At 51.0% G+C, this 22,411-nt stretch overlaps 1 protein-coding gene across 1 annotated transcript in view; it reads left to right on the top strand.

The window, feature by feature from the left end:
• The first annotated feature begins 1,614 nt into the window (after window positions 1-1,614).
• The window catches only part of LOC149438972 (golgin subfamily A member 7B-like), a 70,307-nt gene continuing 49,510 nt past the window's right edge, over window positions 1,615-22,411 (top strand). The window contains exon 1 of the mRNA XM_089659627.1: window positions 1,615-1,858. Coding sequence (XP_089515753.1) covers window positions 1,850-1,858 — 9 coding nt within the window. The 5' untranslated portion in view covers window positions 1,615-1,849. The remainder of the gene's footprint in view (window positions 1,859-22,411) is intronic.

The raw sequence follows: 22,411 nt of genomic DNA on the forward strand, positions 1-22,411 counted from the left end.
TATGATATGATGTATGATCTCCGATCTCCATGTATGACATGATGTATGATCTCCATGTATGACATGATGTATGATCTCCATGTATGATCTCCATGTATAATATGATGTGATCTCTGTGTATGATATGATGTATGATCTCCATGTATGATATGATGTGATCTCCATGTATGATATGATGTATGATCTCCATGTATGACATGATGTATGATCTCCATGTATGATATCATGTGATCTCCATGTATGATATGATGTATGATCTCCATGTATGATATGATGTATGATATGATGTGATCTCCATGTATGATATGATGTATGATATGATGTGATCTCCATGTATGATATGATGTATGATCTCCATGTATGATATGATGTATGATCTCCATGTATGATATGATGTATGATATGATGTGATCTCCATGTATGATATGATGTGATCTCCATGTATGATATGATGTATGATATGATGTAATCTCCATGTATGATATGATGTATGATATGATGTGATCTCCGTGTATGATATGATGTGATCTCCGTGTATGACATGATGTATGATCTCCATGTATGACATGATGTATGATCTCTGATCTCCATGTATGATATGATGTATGACATGATGTATGATCTCCATGTATGATATGATGTGCTCTCTGTTTATGACATGATGTATGATCTCCATGTATGATATGATGTGATCTCCGTGTATGATATGATGTATGATCTCCATGTATGATATGATGTATGATCTCCATGTATGATATGATGTGATCTCCATGTATGATATGAAGTATCTCCATGTATGACATGATGTATGATCTCCATGTATGATATCATGTGATCTCCATGTATGATATGATGTATGATCTCCTTGTATGATATGATGTGATCTCCATGTATGATATGATGTATGATCTCCATGTATGATATGATGTATGATCTCCATGTATGATATGATGTGATCTCCATGTATGATATGATGTATGATATGATGTGATCTCCATGTATGATCTCCATCTATGATATGATGTATGATCTCCATGTATGATATGATGTGATCTCCATGTATGATATGATGTATGATCTCCATGTATGACATGATGTATGATCTCCGATCTCCATGTATGATATGACGTATGATCTCCATGTATGATCTCCATGTATGATCTCCATGTATGATATGATGTGATCTCCGTGTATGATATGATGTGATCTCCATGTATGATATGATGTATGATATGATGTATGATCTCCATGTATGATATGATGTGATCTCCATGTATGATATGATGTGATCTCCATGTATGATATGATGTATGATCTCCATGTATGACATGATGTATGATATGATGTATGTCATGATGTATGATCTCCATGTATGACATGATGTATGATCTCCATGTATGACATGATGTATGACATGATGTATGATCTCCATGTATGACATGATGTATGATCTCCATGTATGATATGATGTATGATCTCCATGTATGACATGATGTATGACATGAGGTGATCCGTGTTCCCGGTAGATCGGTGTGGTCGCTCCCGGCAGGACTCGGTATGTATTATGCGGCGATGTGTGGGTAGCCGTAGTGGGCGGAGCCTCGCTCTGGGTCTCGCCCCCTAGGCCCCTCCCCCCGCACTCTCCGGTCCCGGCGTGCACGGAGCGGATCTCTCTGGTCGGTCGGTTCAGCACCCCGGACAGGGACGGATCGGAGGTCACATGGGCGGCCGGGTGTGAGGAGGCGGGGCTCCGGACGTAGTCTCCTCCTCATCATCTCATCTCCCGATACAAAGTATCCGCACCGGGAACATCCGCCCCTCCCCCCTCCGGCACACCGACACACCGGACATGGCTGAGGTGAGATCACCGACTCCCACCGCTGACTCCATGGAGGATGAATGTCTGCATGAGGTATGACTGTCTACATGGGGTATCACTATCTACATGGGGTATGGCTGTCTACATGGGGTATCACTATCTACATGGGGTATGACTGTCTACATGGGGTATGGCTGTCTACATGGGGTACGGCTGTCTACATGGGGTATTACTATCTACATGGGGTACGGCTGTCTACATGGGGTATTACTATCTACATGGGGTACGGCTGTCTACATGGGGTATGGCTGTCTACATGGGGTATCACTATCTACATGGGGTACAGCTGTCTACATGGGGTACGGCTGTCTACATGGGGTATCACTATCTACATGGGGTACGGCTGTCTACATGGGGTACGGCTGTCTACATGGGGTACGGCTGTCTACATGGGGTACGGCTATCTACATGGGGTACGGCTATCTACATGGGGTACGGCTATCTACATGGGGTATGGCTGTCTACATGGGGTATGGCTGTCTACATGGGGTATGGCTGTCTACATGGGGTATGGCTATCTACATGGGGTATGGCTGTCTACATGGGGTATCACTATCTACATGGGGTATCGCTGTCTACATGGGGTATCACTATCTACATGGGGTATGGCTGTCTACATGGGGTATGGCTGTCTACATGGGGTATCGCTATCTACATGGGGTATGGCTGTCTACATGGGGTATGGCTGTCTACATGGGGTATGGCTGTCTACATGGGGTATCGCTATCTACATGGGGTATGGCTGTCTACATGGGGTATTACTATCTACATGGGGTACGGCTGTCTACATGGGGTATTACTATCTACATGGGGTACGGCTGTCTACATGGGGTATGGCTGTCTACATGGGGTATCACTATCTACATGGGGTACAGCTGTCTACATGGGGTACGGCTGTCTACATGGGGTATCACTATCTACATGGGGTACGGCTGTCTACATGGGGTACGGCTGTCTACATGGGGTACGGCTGTCTACATGGGGTACGGCTATCTACATGGGGTATGGCTATCTACATGGGGTATGGCTGTCTACATGGGGTATGGCTGTCTACATGGGGTATGGCTGTCTACATGGGGTATGGCTGTCTACATGGGGTATGGCTATCTACATGGGGTATGGCTGTCTACATGGGGTATCACTATCTACATGGGGTATCGCTGTCTACATGGGGTATCACTATCTACATGGGGTATGGCTGTCTACATGGGGTATCGCTATCTACATGGGGTATGGCTGTCTACATGGGGTATGGCTGTCTACATGGGGTATCGCTATCTACATGGGGTATGGCTGTCTACATGGGGTATGGCTGTCTACATGGGGTATCGCTATCTACATGGGGTATGGCTGTCTACATGGGGTATTACTGTGTATGTGGAGTATCACTGTCAGCATGGAGTATGTATGTTGGTGTCAGGCAGACAGGTCACATATGTATAGGATGTGACTGGTAATACTGGGCGGTCCCGGCCCCCCCATGGGACGCCCCCCCCGGGTGGGCGGATACTCCTGGCGTTGCGTCGTGACGTCTTCCATCAGTTTCAGGCTCCATTTACACAGATGGACGTCCCCCGATCTTCTCCGTCCGCCGATCTTCTCCGTCCCCCGATCTTCTCCGTCCCCCGATCTTCTCCGTCCGCCGATCTTCTCCGTCCCCCGATCTTCTCCGTCCGCCGATCTTCTCCGTCCCCCGATCTTCTCCGTCCCCCGCTCTTCTCCGTCCCCCGATCTTCTCCGTCCGCCGCTCTTCTCCGTCCGCCGCTCTTCTCCGTCCCCCGATCTTCTCCGTCCGCCGATCTTCTCCGTCCGCCGATCTTCTCCGTCCGCCGATCTTCTCCGTCCCCCGATCTTCTCCGTCCGCCGATCTTCTCCGTCCCCCGATCTTCTCCGGTCATTCTTTGGGGGGTTTTGTGCACATTTCGGTTTGACCAATTTTTTTTTTCATTTTCTGTTTGGGGGGGATTTGTCTGTAGCCAATAGGAAGCTTGTTACTAGGCAGGAAAAGAAGTGGAAACATGATCAGCAGACTCTCCCAATGCACACATGGATGCCCATCGGGGGAAGATACGCAGCTGGGCCCCAGGAGGGAATCCGGACTTGTGTGGGGGGCGCTTCACGTGTTTTAAAAAAAGAAAAAACCCTTGCAGTGTGCCCCTCCTTTGCAGCACCCCTCCTGCAGTGCGCCCCTCATTTGCAGCACCCCTCCTGCAGTGCGCTCCTCCTTTGCAGCGCCCCTCCTTTGCAGCACCCCTCCTGCAGTGCGCCCCTCCTTTGCAGCACCCCTCCTGCAGTGCGCCCCTCCTTTGCAGCACCCCTCCTGCAGTGCGCCCCTCCTTTGCAGCACCCCTCCTGCAGAGCGCCCCTCCTTTGTAGCACCCCTCCTGCAGAGCGCCTTTCCTTTGCAGCACCCCTCCTGCAGAGCGCCCCTCCTTTGCAGCACCCCTCCTGCAGTGCACCCCTCTTTTGCAGCACCCCTCCTGCAGAGCGCCCCTCCTTTGCAGCACCCCTCCTGCAGAGCGCCCCTCCTTTGCAGCACCCCTCCTGCAGTGCGCTCCTCCTTTGCAGCACCCCTCCTGCAGAGCGCCCCTCCTTTGCAGCACCCCTCCTGCAGAGCGCCCCTCCTTTGCAGCACCCCTCCTGCAGAGCGCCCCTCCTTTGCAGCACCCCTCCTGCAGTGCGCCTCTCCTTTGCAGCACTCCTCCTTACAATGCGCCCCTCCTTTGCAGCACCCCCCCTGCAGTGTCCCCCATTGCCGTGCCCCCTGTAATGCCCCTCTCTTTGCAGAACCCCCCCTTGCAGTGTCCCCTTTTTGCAGCACCCCCCCTTTTCAGTGCTCCCCCTTTGCCCCCCCCCCTTGCAGCACCCCCCATCTCCTTGCAGTGGATTAATTGCTCATTAGACCCAGGGGGGTGGAGGATTTGTCTGGAATACCCCCCCCCCTCGCTGCAGCCGGCGTTGAGCGCTCACCGCTTCTTCTTCTGGGCGGGGCTTCGCCATCCTTTTTGACATCAGTGACACTGCAGGCTGGAGCGGCCTACAGAACAGGCACTGGGGGGGGCCGGGGGGCACAGTATGGAGGAAGCGGAGCGAGGAACAAGGTCAGTATCAGGTGGGTTAGGTTGGTGTAGGAAGGGTTCCCCCGCCATGTCGTCCAGCTCTGCTCTCTTTCTTTCTCTTTCTGTTTTTACTGGTGACCACGACAGGAAGTGAGTAGAAAACTTCCGACGGGGACACTGTGCCCGGTGACAACTATCTGGTCGGGGAATTCCTCTCGCTTTGTTGAGATTTCCTCCCATTTCCTGTTCCGTCTGTGAAGGTGAAATCTCCCCAGCGGGAGGCAGAGGGCGGAGCCTAAACTGACGGGGAGGGGGGCGGGTACACTTGTAAATCTGGAGGCTCGTTCCCCTGGTGCGGAACATGAGCCTAGGCACAGAGCTTAATGTCATTGGCGTGAGTCATGTGACTAATAAACTGAATCCCGGACAAGGGAACAATCTCACCGAATTGTAGGGACATTAAAGTGTTCCTGAACCCCCCGCAGTACAATCCGTCTGTAGGTGCAGCAAAGCGTGCTTGTTGTACTCAGTGTGGAACCTAAGGGGTTAATCATTGTGTAAAAAGGCTGTTTGATCCCGTCTTCTCTGATCCTCCTCTTCTACTGTCCCCAATCCATCTGCTGATAGAACAGAGCTCTAGGAGGCACTCTGCACATGCTCAGTTTGGTGTATTTTTAGAGTGTTTTTTTTTTCTTGGGAGAGTGCATGTGATCAGCACAGGGCCAATCAGCACTGTCAGGGCAAAGGTCAGGGGTTCTGCATCCTCCTAGAGCAGAAGTTAAAGCTTCTAGGAGGAGTTTTCTAAGTGCTCTGCTGGGCACTGATAGAAGTCACAAGACTGCGATATACTGATGATGGGAAAAGGGATTTAGCAGTTCATATTTACTAAAATAATTGCATTTCCATGTTCTGTGTACTGTGGGGGAGGGGATATAGTGAATGCGGGGTCCGGGGAGAGCGGATATAGTGAATGCGGGGTCCGGGGAGAGCGGATATAGTGAATGCTGGGTCCGGGGAGAGCGGATATAGTGAATGCGGGGTCAGGAGGAGAGCGGATATAGTGAATGCGGGGTCCGGGGAGAGCGGATATAGTGAATGCGGGGTCCGGGGAGAGCGGATATAGTGAATGCGGGGTCCGGGGAGAGCAGATATAGTGAATGCGGGGTCAGGAGGAGAGCGGATATAGTGAATGCGGGGTCCGGGGAGAGCGGATATAGTGAATGCGGGGTCCGGGGAGAGCGGATATAGTGAATGCGGGGTCCGGGGAGAGAGGATATAGAGAATGCGGGGTCCGGGGAGAGCGGATATAGTGAATGCGGGGTCCGGGGAGAGCGGATATAGTGAATGCGGGGTCCGGGGAGAGCGGATATAGTGAATGCGGGGTCCGGGGAAAGCGGATATAGTGAATGCGGGGTCCGGGGAGAGAGGATATAGTGAATGCGGGGTCCGGGGAGAGAGGATATAGTGAATGCGGGGTCCGGGGGGGGAGGATATAGTGAATGCGGGGTCCGGGGTGAGCGGATATAGTGAATGCGGGGTCCGGGGGGGGAGGATATAGTGAATGCGGGGTCCGGGGAGTGCGGATCTAGGGAATGCGGGGTCCGGGGAGAGCGGATACAGTGAATGCGGGGTCCGGGGAGAGCGGATATAGTGAATGCGAGGTCCGGGGAGAGCGGATATAGTGAATGCGGGGTCCGGGGAGAGCGGATATAGTGAATGCGGGGTCCGGGGTGAGCGGATATAGTGAATGCGGGGTCCGGGGTGAGCGGATATAGTGAATGCGGGGTCCGGGGGGGGAGGATATAGTGAATGCGGGGTCCGGGGAGAGCGGATATAGTGAATGCGGGGTCCGGGGTGAGCGGATATAGTGAATGCGGGGTCCGGGGGGGGAGGATATAGTGAATGCGGGGTCCAGGGAGAGCGGATATAGGGAATGCGGGGTCCGGGGAGAGCGGGTATAGTGAATGCGGGGTCCGGGGAGAGCGGATGTAGTGAATGCGGGGTCCGGGGAGAGCGGATATAGTGAATGCGGGGTCCGGGGAGACCGGATATAGGGAATGCGGGGTCCGGGGAGAGCGGATATAGGGAATGCGGGGTCCGGGGAGAGCGGATATAGTGAATGTCTTAGAATGCGCTCGTGTTCACAGAATGCTCGGGTGTCACATTGCTGGGGGGGGTTCTGTAGATGAGGGTTCTCCGTGTTCACATATTGATATATATATTTGTTACATTGATCTTCTATATCTGGCGGTTATCATGTGATTTGCCGTGTTCAGTCGGATCTCTGTTGTTCCCGTGTATATTTCTGTGTATCCATGTGAGTTGTATGTCGGACTCCCGTGTCTGGGGTTGCTGGGGACTCCAATGATGCAATATTGGTTGGAGCCGTAATCTATAACATTATCTATGGGGCGCTATTAACTACAAGAACACGGATCATTCCAACAAAAACAATTGCAACCTATCTATGATACTTTGTTTATTTACTGATGTCCCCACCATACTCCTACCACATGTCATACTCGGGTCCCTGCTGGTGTCCCCACCATACTCCTACCATACGTCCCTGCTGGTGTCCCCACCATACTCCTACCATACGTCCCTGCTGGTGTCCCCACCATACTCCTACCATACGTCCCTGCTGGTGTCCCCACCATACTCCTACCATATGCCATACTCAGGTCCCTGCTGGTGTCCCCACCATACGCCATACTCGGGTCCCTGCTGGTGTCCCCACCATACGCCATACTCGGGTCCCTGCTGGTGTCCCCACCATACGCCATACCCGGGTCCCTGCTGGTGTCCCCACCATACGCCATACTCTGGTCCCTGCTGGTGTCCCCACCATACGCCATACTTGGGTCCCTGCTGGTGTCCCCACCATACGCCATACTCGGGTCCCTGCTGGTGTCCCCACCATACGCCATACTCTGGTCCCTGCTGGTGTCCCCACCATACGCCATACTCGGGTCCCTGCTGGTGTCCCCACCATACGCCATACTCGGGTCCCTGCTGGTGTCCCCACCATACGCCATACTCGGGTCCCTGCTGGTGTCCCCACCATACTCCTACCATACGCCATACTCGGGTCCCTGCTGGTGTCCCCACCATACGCCATACTCGGGTCCCTGCTGGTGTCCCCACCATACGCCATACTCGGGTCCCTGCTGGTGTCCCCACCATACGCCATACTCGGGTCCCTGCTGGTGTCCCCACCATACGCCATACTCGGGTCCCTGCTGGTGTCCCCACCATACGCCATACTCGGGTCCCTGCTGGTGTCCCCACCATACGCCATACTCTGGTCCCTGCTGGTGTCCCCCCCATACTCCCACAGACCTTCATTGGGGATGATTGCCCCATCAATATATATAGAACGTGAAGTGCTCGTTGTATTTGGCAGCCGTGTGTGATTTTCCTTTCATGAATCTGCAGCCAGTTTTTCCTGCTGTGAGCTGGATAGAGATGTCGGTAATCCGGTAATATTCTCACTGGTAAGAGAGGCAATTTGAGGGGTGGGGGGTACCCCGCGGGGGGGGGGGGGGTACTCCATCATAGGACAAGAGCTACTCCTCTACATAATGTAGCTGATTGTAGACCGCCGTGTGGAACCGATGAACATGTAGAGAATATGGACCCATTCAGGCCCGGTCCTCTGTTGTTCTTCACACGCATGTAAGCGAAGGCTTGGTACATAACTACAGGGGGGACTGAGCGCGTGTTTCTGCGCATTTTCAGTGCATTCCCGCTGGGCAGCCCATTTGGCTCCGTTCACACCATACGAGTGCAGCCAAGAACAGATACTCATTGATTTCAGTGAACGAGAAACACAGAAAAGAAGAACCTGACTCCAAAAATGTGCCTCACGGAACGCCGCACCATGCAGGTTGGTGCAAGCGAGAACATGTTCCTTTACAGATGCAAAGGGGTGCCATTAACAATGAATGGCAGCTCTGCACGTCTGCAAATGGCGGCGTGTTTCTGTGCGTGTTGGGAAAGCACCGGGTCCTGGATCCTGCACACGTTCCCGGCACGCAGTAGTAGGAGCATAGCCTTTGTGTTTTGCAATGCGCTGCCCTACATGTGAGAAACCAAGGCAAGGAAGTCCTTGGCTCTTTTCCCGAAAACGCACGGCACCACCTCTGTCTGCTAAATCGCAGTGCGTTTCTGATTTTACATGCGTTCCTGAAACACTTAGGTGTGAACCTAGTCTTACAGTACCAGGAGAAAACACACAGACAGGAGGGGAACCTATGTCCCCCTATGACCTCCATATGAATCCCCTATGACCCCTCCATGAACCTATGTCCCCCTATGACCCCCCCATGAACCTATGTCCCCCTATGACCTCCATATGAATCCCCTATGACCCCTCCATGAACCTATGTCCCCCTATGACCTCCATATGAATCCCCTATGACCCCTCCATGAACCTATGTCCCCCTATGACCTCCATATGAATCCCCTATGACCCCTCCATGAACCTATGTCCCCCTATGACCTCCATATGAATCCCCTATGACCCCCCCATGAACCTATGTCCCCCTATGACCCTCCCATGAACCTATGTCCCCCTATGACCCCCCCATGAACCTATGTCCCCCTATGACCTCCATATGAATCCCCTATGACCCCTCCATGAACCTATGTCCCCCTATGACCCCCCCATGAACCTATGACCCCCCCATGAACCTATGTCCCCCTATGACCTCCATATGAATCCCCTATGACCCCTCCATGAACCTATGTCCCCCTATGACCTCCATATGAATCCCCTATGACCCCTCCATGAACGTATGCCCCCCTATGACCTCCATATGAATCCCCTATGACCCCTCCATGAACCTATGTCCCCCTATGACCTCCATATGAATCCCCTATGACCCCCCCATGAACCTATGTCCCCCTATGACCTCCATATGAATCCCCTATGACCCCCCCATGAACCTATGTCCCCCTATGACCTCCATATGAATCCCCTATGACCCCCCCATGAACCTATGCCCCCCTATGACCTCCATATGAATCCCCTATGACCCCTCCATGAACCTATGTCCCCCTATGACCTCCATATGAATCCCCTATGACCCCTCCATGAACCTATGTCCCCCTATGACCTCCATATGAATCCCCTATGACCCCTCCATGAACCTATGTCCCCCTATGACCTCCATATGAATCCCCTATGACCCCTCCATGAACCTATGTCCCCCTATGACCTCCATATGAATCCCCTATGACCCCTCCATGAACCTATGTCCCCCTATGACCTCCATATGAATCCCCTATGACCCCTCCATGAACTTATGACCTCCATATGAATCCCCTATGACCCCTCAATGAACCTATGTCCCCCTATGACCTCCATATGAATCCCCTATGACCCCTCCATGAACTTATGACCTCCATATGAATCCCCTATGACCCCTCCATGACCCCTCCATGAACCTATGTCCCCCTATGACCTCCATATGAATCCCCTATGACCCCTCCATGAACCTATGTCCCCCTATGACCTCCATATGAATCCCCTATGACCCCTCCATGAACTTATGCCCCCCTATGACCTCCATATGAATCCCCTATGACCCCTCCATGAACCTATGCCCCCCTATGACCTCCATATGAATCCCCTATGACCCCTCCATGAACCTATGTCCCCCTATGACCTCCATATGAATCCCCTATGACCCCTCCATGAACCTATGTCCCCCTATGACCTCCATATGAATCCCCTATGACCCCTCCATGAACCTATGTCCCCCTATGACCTCCATATAAATCCTCTATGGCCTCTCAATGAACCTATTGTCCCCCCATGAACCTATGACCTCCATATGAATCCCCTATGACCCCTCCATGAACCTACATCCCCCTATGACCTCCATATGAATCCCCTATGACCCCTCCATGACCCCTCCATGAACCTATGTCCCCCTATGACCTCCATATGAATCCTCTATGGCCTCTCAATGAACCTATTTCCCCCTATGACCTCCATATGAATCCCCTATGACCCCTCCATGGACCTATGTCCCCCTATGACCTCCATATGAATCCCCTATGACCCCTCAATGAACCTATTGTCCCCCATGAACCTATGTCCCCCATGACCTCCATATGAATCCCCTATGACCTCTCAATGAACCTATTGTTCCCCATGAACCTATGTCCCCCTATGACCTCCCTATGAACCTATGTCCCCCTATGACCTCCATATGAATCCCCTATGGCCCCTCAATGAACCTATTGTCCCCCATAAACCTATGGCCCCTCAATGAACCTATGTCCCCCTATGAACCTATGTCCCCCTATGACCTCCATATGACTCCTCTATGACCCCTCAATGAACCTATTGTCCCCCATGAACCTATGTCTCCCTATGACCTCCCTATGAACCTATGACCCCCATGACCTCTCTATGAAACCCCTATGGCCTCTCAATGAACCTATTGTCCCCCGTGAACCTATGTCCCCCTATGACCTCCCTATGAGTCCCCTATGGCCTCTCAATGAACCTATGTCCCCCTATGACCTCCCTATGAACTTATTGTCCCCCATTAACCTATGATCTTCTCTGGCCCCCCTATTAACCTGTGGTCCCCCTTGAACTTATATATCGTTCCACCTATGAATTTATGATGCCCCTGTGACCTCCCTATGAACCTATGATCCCCCTATGACCTCCCTATGAACCTATTGTCCCCCATGAACCTATGATCCCCTCTGGCCCCCCTATTAACCTGTGGTCCCCCCTTTAACGTATGTATCTATTGTCCCTCTATGAACCTACGATGCCCCTATGACCCTCTATAAACCTATGGTCCCCGTATGAACTTCCTATGAACCTTTGTTGTTCCCCTCTTTGAACCTATGACCCCCCCCCCCTATGAACTTATGACCCTCCCTCCCATGCACCTATGGTCCCTCTATAAACCCATCACCCCCCACCCCCGCTATGAACCCATGATCCCCCTATGAACCTTTATTCCCCCCTTTGAACCTATGACCCCCCCCTCTATGAACCTTTGATCCCCCTATAAACCCTTCACCCCCCCTATGAATCTTTGATCCCCCTACAAACCTATGGTCCCTCTGTGAACCTTTAATCCCCCTATGACCCTCCCCCCCATGATCCTATGGTCCCCTATGAACCTGTGATCCCCCTATAAACCCTTGACCCCTCCCCGATGAACCTATGATCCCCCTATGAACCTATGGTCCCCCTATGAACCTATGGTCCCCCTACGAACCTATGGTCCCCCTATGAACCTATGATCCTCCTACAAACCTATGGTCCCTCTGTGAACCTTTAATCCCCCTATGACCCTCCCCCCCATGATCCTATGGTCCCCTATGAACCTGTGATCCCCCTATAAACCCTTGACCCCTCCCCCTACGAACCTATGGTCCCCCTACGAACCTATGGTCCCCTATGAACCTATGATCCCCCTATGAACCTATGGTCCCCCTACGAACCTATGGTCCTCCTATGAACCTTTCTTCCCCCTATTAACCTATGATGCCCCTATGGTCCCTCTATGAACCTCTGATCTGCCTATGACCCCCCCCCCCACCCGAGCCTATGGTCCAACTATGAACACATGGTCCCCCTATGGACCTATGATCCCCTCATGGTCCTGGTGGGACTTTATTGCAGGAGCCAAATGCTTGAACCCCAAAATAGAAAATCATTTTTTAATGTAACACCAATACATCCTGATTGTGCCTAAATAGTACTCTGAAAATGTCACTTTTGTCTTACTGATTCTAAATGCTTTGATTTTATTTTACCTTAATGTATTCTCAGCATAAAAAACACCCCAATTCATTTGCATGCCCCAGTGGTCCATACACCTACCTATTGTCCATGTTCACCGGCTCCTGGACACGCTGGGGCTGCTTTCCTGAACTTCCAGGTTGTAGAGCAGGGTAACGAAGCAATAGGCTGCTGCAGTTGCCATTCAGTTTGCTGCGAGGAGGAGGGAGCAGGGGCGTGGCTTGTGTGTATGGATGCACACTGCTTGCCTCTAGTCCTGGCCTGGGAATGCGCATGCGCAGGTCTCTGCTTAGCTGACTAAAGGAGACACATGCCTGTGGGGAGGGGGGATGGTAGTTTGAGGAACCAACTGAAAAAGAAGAAAAGCTTTGATTTTAAAGAGGAAGACGAGGCATCTTGTGTAGGTGTGGACCTCCGGGGCTGAGATGCACCAAAAAAGTGTTTAATGTCCCTTCACATTCCTCCTGAAGAGTATCCGTGTACTTCCTGGCATGTGGCTGTGCCTAGGCACTCCTGAAACCACAGCCAAGGCTAAGTTCACTCTCTGCTGCGACCCCGCCGCCTCCTCGATGCCTGTTATTTTATGTGGAATGGCCATTTATAGTTGGGGTACTGCACCTCAATGTTGGGCCAAGTGTTTGGTTTGCGGTTGGAATGGCTGACGGGTGATGCAGACAACTTAGCTGCAGCTATGATGCTTCACTTTGGGAGGGAGGGCCCCCTGAACCCTCGTATGAAAGAGGCCTCCTCCACTGTATTGTATGTGGGCGGTTCTGGAGCTCCCTGACCACTCGTGTGAAAGAGGCCTCCTCCACTGTATTGTATGTGGGCGGTTCTGGAGCTCCCTGACCACTCGTGTGAAAGAGGCCTCCTCCGCTGTATTTTAGGTGGGCGGTTCTGGAGCTCCCTGACCACTCGTGTGAAAGAGGCCTCCTCCACTGTATTGTATGTGGGCGGTTCTGGAGCTCCCTGACCACTCGTGTGAAAGAGGCCTCCTCCGCTGTATTTTAGGTGGGCGGTTCTGGAGCTCCCTGACCACTCGTGTGAAAGAGGCCTCCTCCACTGTATATTAGGTGGGCGGTTCTGAGGTCTTCTGACCACTCGTATGAAAGAGGCCTCCTCCGCTGTATATTAGGTGGGCAGTTCTGGGGCCTCCTAACCACTCGTGTGAAAGAGGCCTCCTCCGCTGTATATTAGGTGGGCAGTTCTGGGGCCTCCTGACCACTCGTGTGAAAGAGGCCTCTTCCGATGTATTTTAGGTGGGAGGTTCTGGAGCCCCCTGACCACTCGTATGAAAGAGGCCTCCTCCGCTGTATTTTAGGTGGGCGGTTCTGGGGCCCCCTGACCACTCGTATGAAAGAGGCCTCCTCCACTGTATCTTAGGTGGGCAGTTCTGGGGCCCCCTGACCACTCGTATGAAAGAGGCCTCCTCCGCTGTATTTTAGGTGGGCGGTTCTGGGGCCCCCTGACCACTCGTATGAAAGAGGCCTCCTCCACTGTATCTTAGATGGGCGGTTCTGGGGCTCCCTGACCACTCGTATGAAAGATGCCCCCTCTGCTGTATTTTAGATGGGCGGTTCTGGGGCCCCCTGACCACTCATATGAAAGATGCCTCCTCTGCTGTATTTTAGATGGGCGGTTCTGGGGCCCCCTGACTACTCGTATGAAAGAGGCCTCCTCCGCTGTATATTAGGTGGGCGGTTCTGGAGCCCCCTGACCACTCGTATGAAAGATGCCTCCTTCGATGTATTTTAGGTGGGCGGTTCTGGGGGCCCCTGACCACTCGTATGAAAGAGGCCTCCTCCACTGTATCTTAGATGGGCGGTTCTGGGGCCCCCTGACCACTCGTATGAAAGATGCCTCCTCTGCTGTATTTAAGTTGGGCGGTTCTGGGGCCCCCTGACCACTCGTGTGAAAGAGGCCTCCTCCGCAGTATTTTAGGTGGGTGGTTCTGGGGCCTCCTGACCACTCGTATGAAAGAGGCCTCCTCCACTGTTTCTTAGATGGGCGGTTCTGGGGCCCCCTGACCATTCGTATGAAAGAGGCCTCCTCCGCTGTATTTTAGGTGGGCGGTTCTGGAGCCCCCTGACCACTCGTATGAAAGATGCCTCCTCTGCTGTATTTTAGATGGGCAGTTCTGGGGCCCCCTGACCACTCGTATGAAAGATGCCTCCTCTGCTGTATTTTAGATGGGCGGTTCTGGGGCCCCCTGACACCTCGTGTGAAAGAGGCCTCCTCCGCAGTATTTTAGATGGGCGGTTCTGGGGCCCCCTGACCACTCGTATGAAAGAGGCCTCCTCCGCTGCATTTTAGATGGACGTTTCTGGGGCCCCCTGACCACTTGTGTGAAACAAGCCTCCTCCTGTATTTTAGGTGGGCGGTTCTGGGGCCCCCTGACCATTCGTATGAAAGAGGCCTCCTCCGCTGTTTTTTAGGTGGGCGGTTCTGGGGCCCCTGACCACTCGTATGAAAGAGGCCTCCTTCACTGTATCTTAGATGGGCGGTTCTGGGGCCCTTGACCACTCGTTTGAAAGATGCCTCCTCTGCTGTATTTTAGATAAGCGGTTCTGGGGTCTCCTGATCACTCATGTGAAAGAGGCCTCCTTCACTGTATTTTAGGTGGGTGGTTGGGAGGGCCCCACTGACCACTTGTATGAAGGAGGCCTCCTCCGGCTGTATTTTAGGTGGGTGGTTGGGAGGGCCCCACTGACCACTTGTATGAAGGAGGCCTCCTCCGGCTGTATTTTAGGTGGGCGGTTGAGGGGCCCTCTGACCGCTCGTATGAAAGATGTCTCCTCAGCTGTATTTTAGATAAGCGGTTCTGGGGTCTCCTGATCACTCATGTGAAAGAGGCCTCCTCCGCTGTATTTTAGGTGGGTGGTTGGGAGGGCCCCCTGACCACTTGTATGAAGGAGGCCTCCTCCGGCTGTATTTTAGGTGGGTGGTTGGGGGGCCCTCTGACCGCTCGTATGAAAGAGGCCCCCTCCGCTGTATTTTAGGTAGATTGTTTGGGGGGCATAGCATTCATGTTTTTTTTTTTTTCACCGATCTTTTAATGTATACCTCTAGAACAGAAAGCCTTGTGGAGATTGAAGGCCTACATACTAATCACTAAAATTCAATGGCGCCCGGCGGGGTACGTATAAACGGTCCATAAATCTGGATGTGGCGGAAACAAATCTGTCAAAGCGCTCTTTCCTCGGTGACGGGTCCCTAGTCAACCCGATGCGTGTTTACAGAAATTCTGAGCACAGAGCCGCGTTCTCATGCATGATGGTTCACATGGAAGCCGTTGCCTTGAGCAGAAGAGCAGTAATATCTCTTTCTGTCAGATGTTGTTTATCTACGGGAATCATATTGCTTCCATCCCGCGTTCCCATGCCTCCAGGAAAACAAACAGCATGTGCATGGAGGAGATTAGGGAAATGGCCCGGCACATCGCCTTCCAGGAGGACCAGATTGGTGCGTCCATTGGCCATCAAGGTCCAGTAGACTGGAGATGGTCGGTTGAGCGTTGGTCACCTCTACGGGAGAGGCCAGACACGAGATCTGCTCTCATTTCCATCTATTAGCATTCATAACGTGAATCATTCTTCTCGGAGCATTTAACAAGCAAGTCAGCAAACGCAACCAAGTGGGTGAGTGGAGTGAGAAGAGATCTATTTCGGGGAGAGGAGTGGGAGGACACGTTCTAAACGGATCTCGGGATTATACATTGCGAGTGCAGAAGGACGTCGCCCCTCTCCCGTGACTCATGCACCCGTGCGGAAGCTTGACACGTTACCAGGACCTCGTACACGCTAGGATTATTATTAGCGGCTCCTTTAGACTCGCTGAATAGGATATCCAGCAGCTGAATTACAGGGTTGTCATGTTAGTGGATCGGGGAAAACAACCAAATTTATTTATTGTAACTGATCTCTGGATGTATGGGGGGGGGGGATGGAAATGTGTGACTCACCAGTTCTTATGGAGATGTCAAAGAAGCTTTCCTCTTCCAACACAGAGGAGGACGATGCTGACCCAAGTAGAAAAAAATGGTGCCAGGGTATGTCATAAAAATAGTAAAATTGCTAATATACGTCATAAAAATGCCGGTACGCGTCATAGAATGTGCCGATATATAAAAATCGAAAGTATATGTTATAAAAATTGCCGCAATTTCAGGGTATGCGCCATAAAAATTGTCAATAAATGTCAGAAAAATTGCCAATATGCATCAAAAACATTGCCCATATATGGGAAAAAATATGCCAATATAGGCCAAAATTACCAAAAGGTCGTAAACATTGCCAATATACATCATAAAAATTACCAATATATATATATACTTCTTACAAATTGTCAATATATGCCATTAACCACTTGCCGACCGCGCATAGCCGAATGACGGCTTCACCGCGGCCGGCCAGTTCTGAGTGGACGTCATATGACGTCCTCCCAGAACGCGCTCTCCTGCGCGCCCCAGGGGGCGCGCACCCGGCGATCTCCGTGATCGCTGTGTCCTACGGACACAGCTGATCACGAGATGTGGTGAAAGGCCGATCCCACCGGCCTTTTACCACGTGATCAGCGGTGTCCAATGACACGCTGATCACAGGAAAATGCAAGTGCCGGTTCTCGGCTGCACTTTCCTCACGCTGTCAGATCGTGAGGAAAGTACTGCCGAGAACCGGCAGTTGTCAGAGCGGGGATCGGCACCGATCATCAGGGCACTGATGATCAGTGCCCTGATGATCGGTGCCCAGCAGTGACCCCCGCAAGTACCGATCAGCTGTGCGCCCACTAGCCCCGCCCACCCATTCCCAGCAGTGCCCCCACCTGTGCCCAGCAGTGCCCCCACCTGTGCCCAGCAGTGCCCCCACCTGTGCCACTCTGCAGTGCCACCTACCTGTGCCCAGCAGTGCCACCTACCTGTGCCCAGCAGTGCCACCCACCTGTGCCCACCCACCTGTGCCCACCAGCGCCACCCACCTGTGCCCACCCACCAGTGCTGTCCACCAGTGCCACCCACCAGTGCTGCCAGTCAGTGCCACCAGTCAGTGCCCAGGGGTTGTGCCAGTCAGTGCCGCCAGTCAGTGCCCAGAAGTGATGCCAGTCAGTGCCGTCTATCAGTACCCATCATCAGTGTCACCTATCAGTGCTGCATATCAGTGCCGCCTATCCGTGACCCCTAATTAGTGCTGTCTATCAGTGCCGCCTATCCATGCCACCTCATTAGTGCTGCCTATCAGTGCCCTTTAGTGCTGCCTATCAGTGCCCATCAGTGCCGCCTATCAGTGCCCATCAGTGCCGCCTCATCAACGCAAATCAGTGAAGGAGAAAAAATACCTGTTTGAAAAATTTTATAAAAGAAACAAATAAACTTTTTTTTTTTTTTCAAATTTTTTGCACTTTTTTTAATTTATAGCGCAAAAAGTAAAGCGCCCAGTGGCGATTAAATACCACCAAAAGAAAGCTCTATTTGTGAGAAAAAAATGATCAAAATTTCATATGGGTACAATGTTGCATGACCGCGCAATTGTCAATCAAAGTGCGGCAGCGCTGAAAGCTGAAAATTGGCCTGGTAAGGAAGGGGGTATAAGTGCCTGGTAGGCAAGTGGTTAAAATTGCCAGTATTCTTCAGAAAAATTGCTGACATACATCATGAAAATTGCCAATATGTCATAAAAATTGTCAATATGTCATAAAAATTGTCAATATGCATCATGAAAATTGCCCATATATGTGAAAAATTGCCAATATATGTCATAAAAATTACCAATAGGTCATAAAAATTGCCTTTATACATCATAAAAATTGCCGATATATACTTGTTACAAATTGTCAATATATGCCACTAATATTGCCAATACATCATAAAAATTGCCAATAGTCTTCAGAAAAATTGCTAATATACGTCATGTAAATTGCCAATATGCATCATACAATTTGCCCATATATGTTATAAAATTGCTAGTATACATCATAAAATTTGCCTATGTATAAAAATTGAAAGTATTAAGTTATAAAAATTGCCACAATTTCCGGTATGTGCAATAAAAATTGTCAACAAATGTCATAAAAATTGCCGATATGTTTTATAAAGATTGCCCATATATGTGAAAAATTGCCTTTATACATTATAAAAATGGTCAATATAGTACAGTGATGGCGAACCTATGGCACGCAGAGCCATCTCAGTGGGCACGCCAGGAAGAAGAGGATGATGAGCGCACACGGACCGGCCATCCAGATCTCGTCCACACTGGACCCCCATCAAACTACATTTCCCACATGTCTCTGGGGCCAGGGTGGGCGTGGACGAGAGGAAACGGCTCCAATGCGGCTCTGGCACCAGGGGTGATGTACCCGGGGATGGGCGTGGAAGAGAGGAAGAGGCTCCCACACTGCTCCCACACTGCTCCGGGGCCAGGGGCAACGTGTTCAGCATGAATGGGAATGAGCTGCTGGGTTGGAAGCCACACCGACGCTGCCAGAGGTGAGATTAACTGCTTGCAGTGTCATCCATCAGTGTCGCCTGTCAGTGCCCAGCAGTGTCGCCCATCAGTGCTGCCCATCAGTGCCACCCATCAATGATGCCCAGCAGTGCCATCCATCAGTGCCCAGCAGTGCCGCCTGTCAGTGCTGCCCAGCAGTGCCACCTGTCAGTGCTGCCCAGCAGTGCCACATGTCAGTGCCCAGCAGTATCGCCCATCAGTGGTGCCCATCAGTGCCACCCATCAATGATGCCCAGCAGTGTCCAGCAGTGTCATCTATCAGTGCCCAGCAGTGTCACCCATCAGTGCCCATCAGTGTCGCCTGTCAGCGCTGCCCAGCAGTGCCACCTGTCAGTGCCCATCAGTGCTGCCCATCAGTGCCACCCATCAATGATGCCCAGCAGTGCCACCGATCAGTGCCGTCTGTCAGTGCGTCCAGATAGGCAAGTGGTTAATTGCAGTGTTGGCACTTTGAAATAAAAAAGTTGGTTTGTGTTGCAGTTTTGGGCACTCGGGCTCAAAAAGGTTCGCCATCACTGATATAGGTCATAAATATTGCAGATATATACTTCTTACAAATTGTCTAATATGCCATTAAAATTGGCAATATGTCATATAAATTGGCTATATTCTTCCCATCTAAAATTGCTAATATATATATATACGGGACGTACAAAGCTGTCCATAATTCTGCCCCAAACTACATCACCGACCTAATATCCACGTACCACCCAACACGCACACTCCGCTCCTCACAGGACCTCCTACTCTCTAGTTCCCTGGTCTCCTCCTCCCATGCCCGCCTCCAGGACTTCTCCAGGGCATCACCCATCCTCTGGAACTCCCTACCCCAATCCATCAGACTATCACCTACTCTCCTCTCCTTTAGGCGCACCCTGAAAACCCATCCCTTCAGGGAAGCCTACCCCACCCCCTGCTAATTGCCGATCTCCTCCACTCTTCCTACCACTCCATCCCCCACAGCTTTTCCTCCCGTACCACCATCCCCTCCCTCCTAGATTGTAAGCTCCAAGGATCAGGGCCCTCGATCCCCTCGTGTATCGCATTATACTATTATTGTTCTGTCACATGTTCTGTCCCCCTCTGTAATGTACAGCGCTGAGCCAACTATCGGCGCTCTATAAATACTGTATAATAATAAAATATATATATAGTTAGGTCCCTGTATATTTGGACACGGGCACAATTTTCATACTTTTGGCTCTGTAAGCCACCAGAATAAATTAAAACGAAACAATCCAAATGAGTCTGAAGCGCAGACTTTCAGCTTTAATTCAAGGAGATGAACATAAATGTCAAGAACAAATTTTAGGAACTGCAGCCATTTGTATACACAGTCCCTCCATTTTCAGGGCTCAAAAGTAATTGGACAATTGAATATTCTCCATAAATAAAATGTTCATTTTTAATATTTTGTTGGGAATCCTTTACTGGAAATGACTGCCTGGAACCCATGGACATGACCAAAGACTGGGTTTCCTCCTTTCTGATGCTTTGCCTGAAGTCTGGAACTCATGGACATGACCAAAGACTGGGTTTCCTCCTTTCTGATGCTTTGCCCGAAGTCTGGAACCCATGGACATGACCAAAGACTGGGTTTCCTCCTTTCTGATGCTTTGCCCGAAGTCTGGAACCCATGGACATGACCAAAGACTGGGTTTCCTCCTTTCTGATGCTTTGCCTGAAGTCTAGAACCCATAGACATGACCAAAGACTGGGTTTCCTCCTTTCTGATGCTTTGCCCGAAGTCTAGAACCCATAGACATGACCAAAGACTGGGTTTCCTCCTTTCTGATGCTTTGCCCGAAGTCTAGAACCCATAGACATGACCAAAGACTGGGTTTCCTCCTTTCTGATGCTTTGCCTGAAGTCTGGAACTCATGCACATGACCAAAGACTGGGTTTCCTCATTTCTGATGCTTTGCCTGAAGTCTGGAACTCATGGACATGACCAAAGACTGGGTTTCCTCCTTTCTGATGCTTTGCCTGAAGTCTGGAACTCATGCACATGACCAAAGACTGGGTTTCCTCATTTCTGATGCTTTGCCTGAAGTCTGGAACTCATGGACATGACCAAAGACTGGGTTTCCTCATTTCTGATGCTTTGCCTGAAGTCTGGAACTCATGGACATGACCAAAGACTGGGTTTCCTCCTTTCTGATGCTTTGCCTGAAGTCTGGAACTCATGCACATGACCAAAGACTGGGTTTCCTCCTTTTCCGATGCTTTGCCTAAAGTCTAGAACCCATAGACATGACCAAAGACTGGGTTTCCTCCTTTCCGATGCTTTGCCTGAAGTCTAGAACCCATGGACATGACCAAAGACTGGGTTTCCTCCTTTCCGATGCTTTGCCTGAAGTCTGGAACCCATGGACATGACCAAAGACTGGGTTTCCTCCTTTCCGATGCTTTGCCTGAAGTCTAGAATCCATAGACATGACCAAAGACTGGGTTTCCTCCTTTCTGATGCTTTGCCTGAAGTCTAGAACCCATGGACATGACCAGAGACTGGGTTTCCTCATTTCTGATGCTTTGCCAGGCTCTAACTGCAGCTGTCTTCAGTTGTTCTTTGTTTGTGGGTCTTTCTGCCTTTAGTTTTGCCTTCAGCAAGTGAAATGCATGCTCAATGGGGTTGAGATCAGGTGTCTGACTCGGCAATGGCAGAATATTCCACTTCTTTTCCTTCCTCCTGGTTTGCTTTTGCAGTGTGTTTTGGATCATTGTCCATCTGTACTGTGAAGCTCCGTCCAATCACCTTTGCTTCATTTGGCTGAATCTGGGCTGACAGTAGATCTGTAAACACTGCAGAAATCATCCGGCTGCTTCTGTCTTCTGTCACATCATCAATAACCACCAATGACCCAGTGCCACCGGAGACCATGCATGCCCATGCCATCACCCTGCCTCCACCCATGCCATCACACTGCCTCCGCCCATGCCATCACACCGCCTCCGCCCATGCCATCACACCGCCTCTGCCCATGCCATCACACCGCCTCCGCCCATGCCATCACACCGCCTCTGCCCATGCCATCACACTGCCTCCACCATGTTTTATAGATGACGTAGTGTGCTTTGGATCATGAGCTGTTCCAAGCCTTCTCCAGACTTTTTTCTTCCCGTTATTCTGGTAGATTCATCTTAGTTTCGTCCATCCAAAGAATACTTTTCCAGAACTGGTCTGGCTTTTTTA

Source organism: Staurois parvus, unplaced genomic scaffold, assembly GCF_062004578.1.
Source record: "Staurois parvus isolate SC_StPar_1 unplaced genomic scaffold, SC_StPar_1.0 ptg001175l, whole genome shotgun sequence".
NCBI classification, from domain to species: domain Eukaryota; kingdom Metazoa; phylum Chordata; class Amphibia; order Anura; family Ranidae; genus Staurois; species Staurois parvus.